At 42.3% G+C, this 13370-nt stretch overlaps 1 protein-coding gene across 1 annotated transcript in view; it reads right to left on the bottom strand.

Annotated features, from left to right (window-relative positions):
* The window catches only part of Tph2 (tryptophan hydroxylase 2), a 103780-nt gene that overhangs the window by 33663 nt on the left and 56747 nt on the right, over positions 1 to 13370 (bottom strand). Inside the window, exon 8 of the mRNA XM_036169936.1 lies at positions 2120 to 2246. Within this exon, the coding sequence (XP_036025829.1) occupies positions 2120 to 2246 (127 nt within the window). The remainder of the gene's footprint in view (positions 1 to 2119; positions 2247 to 13370) is intronic.

The following is a 13370-nucleotide window of genomic DNA, read 5'->3' on the forward strand; positions in this document are numbered from 1 at the left end:
GGGACTACAGGGCTTGTGAAAAAACTGAAAGTCCAAGGGGTTTGTGATGGGAGGGTCAAGCAATAGTAATAAAAGAGAAGTGAGGAAACCAAGCAAAACTGGAGGGCGTCATAGATTAACACAATAATCTAGATGTTGTTAGATGTATGGGCCTTTAAGAAAAAAAAAAACAAAAAACAAAAACAGGGTAGTCCTGGCTATCCTACAACTCACTCTGTAGACCAGACTGGTCTCAAACTCACAGAGATCCGACTGTCTCTGCCTTCTAAGTGCTGGGATTAAAAGCCTATGTCCAGGTCTTGAGATGGGAGGATTATCACAAAGCAGAAAGCAGAGCTCCTTCTACTCTGGCTTTTCTTTTAGGAAAGAAATCTCTCTCATGGTTCCCACATCGCTAACAAAAAGAAAGAGAAGCTACATTGAAAGAGCTTGGTGGGGTTTTTTTTAATTTTGTTTTAAAGAAAATTAGAAGCGAACTGGGGAGACATCTCAGTCAGTAGAGTGCTTGCCTTGGAAACACAAAGCTCTGAGTTCATTCTCAGAATCTGTGTTCAGAGAAAAATAGATAAATAGTGAACAAGAAATAAAAATAAATTTAAAATAAGAGATTAAAGTAATAAATAAAAACAACAATAAATTTTTAAATACATAATCAAAGGTCTGGGTGTGGCAGTACTTGCTTGTAATCCCAGTGCTGGGGAGGTAGAAATGGGCAAACCCCGGCTAACTACTTGTTGAGTTTCAGGCCAGTGAGAGCTCCCGTTCCAGAAAGGACAGATAATGCCTGAGGAACAACACTTGAGGCTGTCCTCTGGATCTCTACTCACACATAGAAACACAAACGGGCACACACACACACACACACACACAAGTATACATATACATAAGAAAATGTATTTCCACGTTTTATCTGTATATATGTGTATATATATTGTATGCATATGTGTAGGTAAATGTGCCTGCTTGGGAGGTCAGAGGTCAATGTTAGGTACCTTCCTCCATTGCTTTCCACCTCAGTTTGGGGGACAAGGTCCCTCACTGAACCCACAACTCACTGACTAGCTAGATTTTTCTGACCAGCAAGATTCAGGGATGTCTGTCTGTCTCCCACCACCACCACCATCACGAAGCTGGGATTACAGGTGCATGCCATTGCACCTAGCTAATAACTGCATGCTGAGGATTTCAACTGAGGTCCTCATGCTTGGACAGCCAGCACTTTACCCACTGAGCCATGTCCCAGCCCTGGAAAAATATTTCTTGTTGGGAGTAAAGAGTATTCTTTCAATATATAACTGTGGCAAACACACTTAATTGAAGACTGCCTTTCCTTCCTGGGTGGCTATCCTCATTTAAGCTTTCTGTCCCTGCAGGTCGGGGAGCTTCTAAACATCTTTCTATTCCTAGACTCTGAAATAATGAAGCAGTAAGATGCATAAGCTTCCCAGATTTGATTCTTCAACATCTTGAACACAACATCCAACCCTGCCTTTCCTCTTACATCGTTTGGAGAAGATCCTTCATGATATCCTAACATCTAGTCAATCTTTTCTGGGTTTGTACTTAAAGTAACTGTTGAGCCTGAGTTTCGTAACGCTGTCTCGAATCATATCTGATTATAACCATGTCAACTTGTCAAAGAAATAATACTAGCTGCAATTCCTACTATGCCATAAATGTCCACCTTTTACTATGACAAATATTTCTACAGGATTCAGTAAACTACAGCTATAGAGCAAATCTAACCCAGCTCCGGCTTTTGTGAATAAAGTTTTATTGGAATACACCCATAAGCATCCATTCACGTATTATCAATGGCTACTTTTGTTCCACAGCAGCTGAACTAATTTTGACGATGGTTACACAGCTCTCAAACCTAAAATACTGACCAACCCTTTATATCCACCCAGCCAACCTCTAAAACCGGAAGACTAAAATACATATTTTGGTAGTTAATGAACCAAGAGTTCATTATCTTTTGCAAAATGAGAACATAGCAAGGGTGAAATCATGCTCTCCCCAGAACATTTGCCTAGGATTCACAGTTACTGGCCATGAGCTTTATTTCACCATACAATTAGGCACTGAACAGATTTTTTTAAGCTGAAAATTAACTCACCGTGGCTAGTTTCTGAACATCATCATCTGAGGCTCCCAGAGATGCTAAGCCTATTTCTTGTGAAAATTGAGCAAACTTAGGATCTGCCAGCAGTGGAACGTGTCCCAAGAGTTCATGGCATGTGTCTCTGTAAGGAAAAAAATCACAAAGACATGTTACACAAAAAGTTTTAAAACAAGACCTTTTTTAGGGAGGAAAGGTTGTGTATCATCAAGGGATGCCACAGCAAGAGCTCAGGGCAGGAACCTGCAGGCAGGACATGAGGTGACATCATGGAGGGATGTTGCTTCCTGACTTGCCTCTTCTGGCTTGCTTACCAGACTTACAAGACAAAACCCTAAATATAATCTTCTATAAATGATTACCATTCATCATACCTGAAACACAGATGCATTGTATGATTAACAACAACTTAAGCTAGATGATACATCATACATTTATTTGTAGGGAGGGTATAAAAGTGTGTGTGTGTGAGAGAGAGAGAGAGAGAGAGTACATATGTCTATGAGAGCATGTGTGCATGTGCCTATGGAGGCCAGGGACAACCTTGGGTGTCATTTCTCAGGTATCATGTGCCATTTTTTTTCTCTTTTGAGACAGGGTCTTCCATTGGCCTGGAACTCACCTAGTAGACTAGGCCTAGACAGTGAGCCCCAGGATCCAGCTGTCTCCACGTCCTCATCATTGTAACCAGACTTTCTTCTTACATGGGTTCTGAGCTCAAATTTACATCCTCACACTTGAGAGCCAAGCACTTTACCAACTGAGCCATTTCCTCAGGCTGGGGTATAAGACTTTTAATAATGCACAATAAAAGCCATTACTTTTTAAGAGACATACCCTGCCATAATAGCCAGTGGAGGCCTGGAACTTGCGCACTTCCCAGATCTGCTTCCTCAGGTGGGAAGCTTCCCCAATAGGCAAGAGCCACCATCTCGGGAAGCCACTTCTGTTTCTGAGTATCACTACATGCCAAGAACATGGCATTTGTTTTGCATATGACATCTTGTGATTCTCCACACAGCCTTAGGAAATGGAACTTCTTGGCATGAGATCCTGCAGCTCAGGATGGGCAAGCGACTACATCACTCCTAGTTTGGGCCACCACTATTATATACAAAGTTTGACTGAAACACAGTCATTCCCATTTATGTGTGTATCCTCTACAGCCATCCTTGTCTACAACAGCAGAGTGGAATAGCTGTGACTGAGATCACATTTCTGCAAATTCCAAAATAACTGCTAGCTGGCCCTTTAACAGAGAAAGTGTGCTGATTTTCCGCATAGGTAGTAATAAACGAAATTAAATTTAGGCCAGAGGATGCCTTTGAAATTGAGTCTTTGTGTAACAACTATGGCCTAACTTGGTAGAGAGTGACTGAAGGCCTAATTTGGGAGTAAAGGCTTATAACAAATAGCTGAGTCTTAGCCAATTCCAGCAGCTCAGCTTCAATCACAGGTGGCTAGCTGATTCAAATAAGGCAATCACCCAGGTATCATCAATTAAGCTGTCCCTGTGGGCCACTTCCATTTTGTGCCCATAATTGTTCTCTGACCACCTTGCAGACTTGACTCACTGTGGTTTTAAGTCCCAATTCAGAAATCACAAATAAAAGCCAATTAAGTATATGAGAGTGTGTGTGTGTGCTGCTTGTGATTGACCTAATGATAGTTTTTAAACTAAATCTGTTGTCTTTTGACAATAGTAATAAAGCCAAAATTTGCGTTCAACTTGTCATGATGCTGAAAATCTTGTGCTCATCCTTAAATTCTTTTGTGCCCTTGTTAGGCTTCGCAGGGTAGTGGGAAACACCAAAGGATCATATGTTATCCAAGTCGCTGTCCACAGAGAGTTGATCTGTGGGCACATGCTCACTTCCTTTGAGAAGGGCCCTTAGAAGATCCTCCCAGTTCTCAGATCTGGACACGAACCTGGACATAGCAAATGCCTGCAATGTTCTCATTGGCTTGAGCTTCCATTTGGAGCTGGGTAACAGGCTAAGGGGTGGGTATGTGTCACAACTAAGGCAGTTGCCCTCCTAAGCCATTGACATGAATAGTAAACTGTTTCCTGAGAGCAGCCTACATTGAAATTAATTTTCTCATGACTCTCTGAGCATGGATCGAGATGCAGAAAGATTTATGCTCATGATCAAAAAAATAATAGGGTACATAGTAAATGAATTATATTTCTGAATTCACCTGTGCTCCTCTGAAACGTATCTCTTCATAGGTGCTATAAAACAAAAGCTTGGTGCTACTGCCATTGTTACAAAAACAAAGTTAGGTGAATATAATGAATCATGGTAAATGGTATGAGCTTGACACCCACGGGAAACAGATGATGTCACTCAAATAACCTTATTCTCACAACCCAAATTACGTGACCAAACATGTCATAGACAGACCAGATTGAGTGTTTATATGTAGGTGATAACCCCACCCCTTTGTTCCACAGGATGCAATAACACCACCTCCCTGTCGAACTAAGTAAACACACCGAGATTCAGAGGTGCTGTAACCTCTCCAGCTTTTGTGTGTCCATGGGTCTGGGGTTTTTCTCCATTCCCTTGATGCCATAATCCCCGGAGCTGTGCAAGGATGAGGCAAGAAAGAATACACTGAGGAGGCTGGGGATGTGGGACGGTGGCTAAGGCACTTGCTAAACAAGCATAAGGACTTGAATTTGGATCCCCAGCACCCAGGTAAAAAGCCTGGCATCTGTAATCCCAGAGCTGAGGGATGGAGGCAAGCTAGCCAGTACAGTAAGCTCCATGTTCAGTAAGAGACCCTGTCCCCAAAACTCAGGTGGATAGTGACAGAGGAAAACATGCTCTATGTCTTAATTTACAGATAAAGCATAAAGGAGGAGGAAGCCATGTCGCAGAGCATACACAGAGAACATAACCAACATAATTAGCATAAGGAGAGTCATACTTAGCATGAACTGAGTCTCCTTTTCAGCCACTACTAGCCCCATATGCTTCCAAATCACTTGAGGGGCTATAAAATATATATATATATACCAAGTGTCTAGACTCCACTTATGACCAGTTCAATCAGGCTTCCTGAAATTGACCAGGAAATCATTTTTTAAAGCTCCCCAGGTGAAAATGAGACATAGCCAGTGCTGAGATTCATTCTCATGGTTAATGGCACTGGACTCTCTCCCCACAAATAAATAGTGCTTAAAACTAAACTATTAAGTGCTTATATGATTTGAGGATACTACGTTGATTTCCTCTAAAGCTGCATCGTGATCCTGGAGAATAATGAAAAGCTATGACTGAATAACACGCTTCAACTTGCATTCAATTCGGATGTATGCCTAACATTTCCATGCTGTGAGGACTCTGATCTCGTTCCTATGGTCTATATCAACGCTGGAATTAAGGTCAAGTGGCCTGCCCAGGAAAATTCCGGGCACTCCCATTAGCCTTTGATATAAATACTAAAGCACCCCTACTGATCTTGGAAAAACCACAGCAACAATAACTCCACATCAGGGCAGGTATCTAGCACCTGGAAAAAATATTGGGAATAGTATTAGCCTAGTATCAGTAAACCATGGGAACAGAAAGGAGATTAACAATTGCAGAGAATGCTGGCACTGGGTACTTTACAATGTTAACAGCTAAGTCACGGCTACCGGCTACCGTAAGGGTTGGTTGTTTGGGTAACTTCAAATGAACCCAAAAGCTTGCTTCACCGTAAATTTATGCATTGTGACTTTAAAAGCCTTCCATGGGAGACTATAAGGATGGGGGTCCAATAGTTGTTTTAGAGTAAAAGGTGGCAGCTACAAAGGAGAAAAAAAAAAGCACAAGACGGCCAAGAACACAAAGGAATCGGTTCTCAGAGGAAAAGGCCTGTGACTTGGATTTTAAATTAAGGTGTCATTATCAGAAGTCAGTAACTCACTCTCCAACTCAAAAAGCTCCACAGTCCTCACAATGACAAGGTGAGCAAACTGTACCTGGGTGAGAAGAAATGATGACTTTGGAAGAAGCAAGACATACAATGTAACAGAGTAAGTTATACTGTTCCATTAAAGATGAAAGCCTGAAGCAAGATGTCTAACAGAATCCTCAGCAGAATGTTAGGGATGCCCTTTGCTCTGTTATGGGTAGAAAGGATTGTGCCGTATTTCACTAGATTGTGCTCTCTTCCTGGTTCCTCCATGCAGGAGCTCTGAGAAAGATTCCTAAAGAAAATCTGTATGCAGAGTACATGAGAGCCTTACTTCTCATGAGCCAAGGCTACCAGGTCCCGTATTTCAAGGCCAGGAACAAGGTCATTCTCCTTTAGGGCAGGCGGAACTTTGAAATAAATACTGTACAGTTCTGTCTCCATTGCCTTTGACAAAGGCATGTGCAGACAAAGAAGGAAGTGCCCAGAAACACTGAAACCAATGAGCAAAGGAAGATTTTCAACGTTTCTGATTAAAAAAAAAAAAAAAAAAAAAAAAGCAATCCATTAGGGAATGGAGACGTGGCTCCACAGCTAAGAGCATTGTTGTTCTTCCAGATGGTCTCAGTTCAATACCCAGCACCCACATGACGACTCACAGCCATCTGTAACTCCAGTTTGAGGGTATCTGGTACCCTCTTCTGGCCTCTGTGAGCACATTGTGCATTTAGCATGCAGATAAAACACTCGAACACATGCAATAAACAAACTTGAAACCATTTTTAAAGAACCCACTAATTGTGAAAAGTTTTATTTCCTTTTGTTTCTCTCTAAAGGACACAGAGCTGAACTTGATCATCGTTTTAGGAGTCTGAGCAGCTCCAGGGTACTGCATGTGAGAGTGTCCTCTCCAGCCTTCCTGCTGATCAAAGCCTGTGGGACTGAAGCCATACCTCTTCGCCCTGGTTTGCCACTGCTGTGCCCTGCTGTACACCAGACCAAGGCATCTGGGGTAGCTGAATTCTCCACAGTTGGACTCCTTGGTTTCTAATGAACAGGCTCCCATTGGGAGACAACTACCGCTTCATTTCATCTTATCTCTCCTAAAAGATTCAATTATTTGGTCATAATTGCGCCTGCCAGCACAGGCTGCCTCCAATCTCTACATCAGCAAACTTTCCTTTTTTTTTTTTTTTTCCTATTCCCTTTGATGCATTTTCTCCTGAATAATGCTTTTCAGAGTCCTTCACACAAAAGCCGCTCTCTGTTCCCCGCAAACATAGGACCTTTTCAAAACTGTTAGCACTGTAAAACGTCATGTCTCTTTAAAAATAAAAAAATAAAAAATAAAAAAAAAACGCTTGCACTGATATCAGACACTAGACTTTTGCTGCTCCAAATTGGAATCTTCTCTGATAAGCCCAGTTAGGAGGATTCTACAGCCACTGAGATAGGCCCACAAAGGGGCCCCAGGCGAAGTGTCTCTGGGGAATTCTTAAATCATTCTAAGAAAGTTGTGATCTTTTTGCTGCAGGGAAATAAGGGTCTTGGTTGTTAAGTTCAAATTCAAAATGAGTCTGGCATTTTTCTCCTCTTATCAGTTTGCAAAGCTGACTCCCCTTGTTCAATGTTGAACAACTGCTTTTTTTTATTTTTGCCGTAAACTAAAGCCTTTAAGAGGTGGTGAGTGAGCATATGGCATTCACTCACCAACCCACATCAGCGGGTCTGGTCTTTTAAATGCTTCTCCACAGGTTCTGTTTGCTCTTTGTGACAGAAGCCAACATACTCGCTAAATCATAAAAAAAAAAAAGAAGAAGAAGAAGAGAAAGGAGATAAGGAGGAGTGGGGGTCAGCCTTGATGAAAAGAAGCAGGAGGGGGAGCCAGGAGCCAGAATCGAGTATTTCTTCAGCTTTCACACCACATTTGGTGGGGGGGAAGCAAGTCATGTGGGAGAAGAAACTGGGTGCTGAACGAGCAGCCAGCAGGCGAGTTGCTTTGTTTCACGGCACTAGGATGATAATGGGAATTAGTTTGGTATTGAGGCAATTTGTCCTCGGTGCTTGCTTGGGAGCCATGGAGTTTCTTAAGTTTAGGTTTAAAACAGCATGCTATAAGCCAGACGCGGTGGCCCACACCTGGAGCCCAGCACTTGGGAAGTAGAAGTAGGAAGATCAGGAGTTCAAGACCAGCCTCTGCTGGAAAGCAAGATTAGCTTTGGGCTGCACACGACTGTCTCAAGAAGCCAACAAATGAAATAGAATAAAGCCTACGTAAGCTTTTTGGAGGCTCTTTATGATCACTTCCTGTATACGTCCATCACAGCATATACCACCAAAATGTGGCCCTCCTTCTGCAAAGTCACACCACACACACACACACACACACACACACACACACACACACACACACACATTGCCTGTGAGTAAATATTTACTTTCTTCTCCAAGGAATCCTACAAGTGTAGACAAATTTCTAAATAGTCTTATTAAATAAGAAACACAGAGCCAAATACAGAGGTAAGAGCCAAAGAGATCGGACCACTAGCAAAGAGCCATGTCTACTTTATCTTACCACCCTGCTGCCAGCTTCTTCCTGTGTAACCTGTGCCTTTATTGCCTTTCTGTTCTGCTTTCTCATTGGCTCTAAGCCCAGCCACACAACTTCCTTGTTACTGCCTGTCTATACAGACCTCCAGGTCTCTATGATTGGTACTGGGATTAAAGGCATGTGTCACCACGCTTGGCGGTGTCCTTGACCACACAGACACTCTGCCTGCCATGTGATCGGATTAAGGGTATGGGCTACCACAGACTGACTTCTGCTTATGGCTGGCTATGACCTCTGATCTCGAGGCAAACTTTATTTATTAACATACAAATAAAATCATATTTCAGCACAATTAAAATATCACCACATACAGGAGTCAAAAAATCCTGTTCTTCACCATATTCTTTTAAAAGTGGAGAATATTACAGAGATTTTTTTGTGTGTAGGTGTCTGTGTGGGTATGTGTGTGGGTATCTGTGTGTGTGTGTGTGTGTGTGTAGGTGTCTGTGTGTGTGTGCAGGTATCTGTGTGTGTAGGTGTCTCTGTGTGTATCTGTGTATGTGTGTAAGGGTGTCTCTCTGTGTGTATATATGGATCTCTATGTATGGGTGTCTCTGTGCGTAGGTGTGTGTGTGTGTATGTGTGTGCATGTGTGTATAGGCTCTGTTCATACATGTCTGTATGTAGATATCTGTGTGTGTAGGTGTCTCTGTGTGTGTGCAGGTCAGGGGGGGTGTCTGTGCGCAGGTGTCTCTGAGTATGTGTGTATGGTGTCTGTGTGCACGTCACTGTATGCTTGTGTGTGTGCACATATGTGACTCTGGGGGGGTGCTGTGTAAGTGTCTCTGTGTGTGTAGCTGCCTGTGTGTATGAAGGTGTCTCTGTGTGTATACATATCTGTATGTGTGTGCGGGTCTGTGTGTGTACATGTCTGTGCAAGTGGGTCAGTAGGTGTACCTGTGTATATGTGTATATCTGTGTATTCATCTGTGTTATGTGTATGGGTGGTACAATTATGTCAATGCACATGCACAGAGGCCCGAGGGGACATCTGTTGCCATGCTGTAACACCTAGTTCCTCAAGGCAGGGTCTTTCACTAAACTTTGCTGGCGATCAGGAAGCCTCAGGGACCCTCCTCTCTGCCCCTCACAGTGCTGGGTTTATACATAGCCATGCCTCACTTTCAAATAGGTATTGGAGATTAGAACTCAGGTCCTCATTCTTGTACACCAAGTACTCTTACCTGCTGAGCCATCACCCTCCAGTTCTTCCTTAAAATTTAAAAATATTTCTATTCCAGACACATTTGTTGCATGCTTCATATATACTAGGTACTATTTTAGGAACCAAAACTTAAAAGTAAACAGGGCATAATTTTGGCAAAAGACCTTAAGGAGGTTATCTTATGGTAACTATCCAATAAGGGCAGTGACCAGAAAGTACTAACTCTCTTCTAACAAAAGAAATAGATTCCAGCTCTTACAAAGACTAGAGGACTGTAATGAAAATTCATCTATGCTGCTAATCCCCATCTCTTTCTAGAACATTTCATGTTCCTCATAAAAGCAAGGGAGATTTAAAATCTCCTCCCATTTCACTAAAACTAAGGCAGTAATAAAATACACCATGTAAAAGCATGTACTCCGGAAGTCGGGAGTGGTAGAGCACTTGCAGCATGAATGAGACCATGAGTTTGATCTACCACAAAAACAAATGTTGTCTTGGTGACTTTTGTATTGCCATAACAAAGTACCATGACAAAGGCAACTCATAACAAAAAGCATATAACTGGGGAGCTCATGATTCCATGATCATCATAGCAAGCAAAGAACATGGCAGCTGGCTGGCATGGTGCTGGAGCAGTAGCTGAGAGTTTATATCTGATCCACAGGTACAAGGCAGAGAGAGAAAAATAGAGAGAGAGAGCATTAACTAGGAATGAGATGGGTTTTTGAACTCTCAAAGGCCACCCCCAGTGACACACCTCCTTCAGCTAGACCACACCTCCTAATCCTCCCAAAACAGTTCCACCAACAGGAGACCAAGTATTCTAACATGAGCCTATAGCTCTGTTCTCATTCAAACCACCACATTGTTGGCGGTGGATATTTAAAATAAATAAATTTTAAAAGCATGTGATCTGCAGACATATTAGAGGTCAAGTCCCCACATTCCCATGAAGGCAAATGATTTAGACATCCCTATCCAATAGGACACTCTGGTAGTGATAGGCGGGTCCTCTATGCTGTCCAATGAAATGGCCATTTGGCACTACAGCTAGTGCATTTGAAATGTGGCTAGTGCCACTGAATATTTGACTCATAGCCTTAATTTCACTTAAGTATCAGTAAGCACATTTTACCACACTGGTCAACAGGAAGCTAATATTTTCTCATCTAGGAAAAAAATGGAGGTTATGAGTCATTTTCACCACACAGCTTTTAAAACTGTAGAAATATAATGTGTTGAAAGTGCAAGTTTCCCTAAGTTAAATATTATTGCTCATCTTGCATTAAATTGAGTTTATGTCTCAGTTTTCAGACTTGAATGGGTTTTGCTCTCTCGGTACTTCATCACTAAGGAACTGTAAGCCTGTCCAGGAGAGAGGTGATGTCACATATTCCTTTTGAGTTGCTAGTGCTTGGAAAAGCCTGGCCTATGAGAAATGCCCAACTCGACGGCATCCAGCAGATGCTGAAGAGACCCCACCACTCCACACCAGGATGAATCCAAGTGAAATTCCCGCCGTCCCTAATTTCCAGTCACATTAGGGAAGGCTCTGAACCAAATTGTGGTTCTGCTCTTTTCTAGCCGAACGACCTTGGGGAAATTACCTGACTTCTGTGAACCTTAGGATTGCCATCTGTAAAATGGTGAAGGTCTTGCAGACCTCTCCAAAATGAGCCGACTGATGCCAGACAGAATGAGTGGGAGTAGGGCAGGGGTATCAGCTCCTGTTTCTTTCTCTCTAATGGTGGTGTCTGTGACCGGACATAACCAGGGATGTCGTTCTTCACACGGCAATGAAGAGGCTGGGGTGGTAATTACCTCTCTTTTCCTAGAATTCAATCATTTTGAATTTCTTCTTCTGAACTTTCAATTTAAAAATGCAAATATTTCGGGGGGGGGGGGTGGAATTGCTCTCTGGTCATCACTATCCTCCACACCTGAAGATACATAATAAACTTCTCCAGCTTGCTGGGGAAATGCCAATTTTCATCCAACTGTCTGTGAATGCCCTCACTTTGGTTTGTGGGCACCACACACTTAAGTCAATCTTGGGTGTCGGAGCAGGGAACACAGGAAGATTGCCACTTAGAATCAGCTTTAAAAGCAGGATAAAGGGAGGAATTTGAGACTAGAGGTTTTATCCCAAGTCACTGTAGATAGCTTCAAAGAGCAAAACCAGGTTCCCGTAAGCACAAATTTTAGGCTCAAATTTGGTTTCACAATGCACAGGCTTCAAATAATGTAGAGGACTTTTTGAATAGAACATAGTACTATAAAGTGTGCTCAATGCTCCTGAGACAATAGGCTCTGTAAAAAGTCTTGGGGGAGGGGGGATGTTTTGCTTATAGGCACTTCACAAAACAAGGCATAATACTGTGATTGAAAACATGGGAGTTCATGTCTAGGAACATTGCCCTGTCACTAAAAATGTTCTGGAATTTGATGAGAAGCATCAGCTTAAGAGGTACGGAGGATAAGTGGACCTACTTGGTATTTATGTCAAGCTTTCTTCTCTCCAAAGATCAAAGCATTATTTCATCATCCTGCACACAGGGAGGTTAAGTGGCTTGCCAGCATCACACTGAGAGCTGATGGTAGGGCTTGGATGTCAGGGCATGGAGTCCTGTATGCTGCTGCCTGAGGACAGAGCTCAGTAGTCTCCTATGGCTTATGTGTGCTGTCCCGAGGTGCTGTACCCTTCTCTTTTCCAGTGACATGGGAGATTTGCCTCCTCATGATAAATGAGAGCATTGAGCAGTTTCAACCCCATTAAGATCAAAGGGGAGAGCCACCTTCTAGCAAGCCTGGTAATTGGGTCAAGGACGGGACGGAAAAACAGAAGTAGTCTTTCCAACAGGCATAGAGTGTATTTAGAACCAAAAAAAAAAAAAAAAAAAAAAAAAAAAAAGTCATTTCTGAGTCCTGTGCAAACTTTATAATTAAAATTTGAGAAAACTGTTCAATTTAACATATGTGGAATTTTGAGGGTTTTTTAAAATCTATTTATCAAAAAGTAGTGTTTAAATCCACAAATGCTGGCATTCAGATCCTGGCTTTCCTAATTACCAAATGTGTTACCATAGGAAAATTATTCAACACTTCCCTGTCTCATTTCTCCATTCATAAATTCAGAACAACTCGGGTAGTTTTGAGTTTCCAATGGGTTCCTTTACATTCAACAGAGTTCCTGGCACTCTAATAAGAGACTATAATTAATAGACACATAAACTGTATATATTTGCTCCCTCTGGAAAAAGTGTCGTTGCTGATGCCATTGGTAGTGGTGATGGCTATTTAAATCACTCAGCTTCAAGGATAGAAAGGATGACATTTTCAAGGCTCTACCATCTTCACTGGTCCCGGGTATATCCCAAATCAAATTTCTCCTGAGGAAGATGATGGAAATAGACTGACATGTGAGCTCTGGTTTAAAAAGCAGCAAGAGGAGGCCAGATGAATCATGCTTTCTGAAAACACACCATCATCTCAGAATCACTGCTGCATCCTTGAACAGCTAGGGTGACAAACAGCAAAGGGAATCCAGGGGGCTGGGCAGGCTT

Source organism: Onychomys torridus, chromosome 20 (assembly GCF_903995425.1).
Source record: "Onychomys torridus chromosome 20, mOncTor1.1, whole genome shotgun sequence".
NCBI lineage: Eukaryota > Metazoa > Chordata > Mammalia > Rodentia > Cricetidae > Onychomys > Onychomys torridus.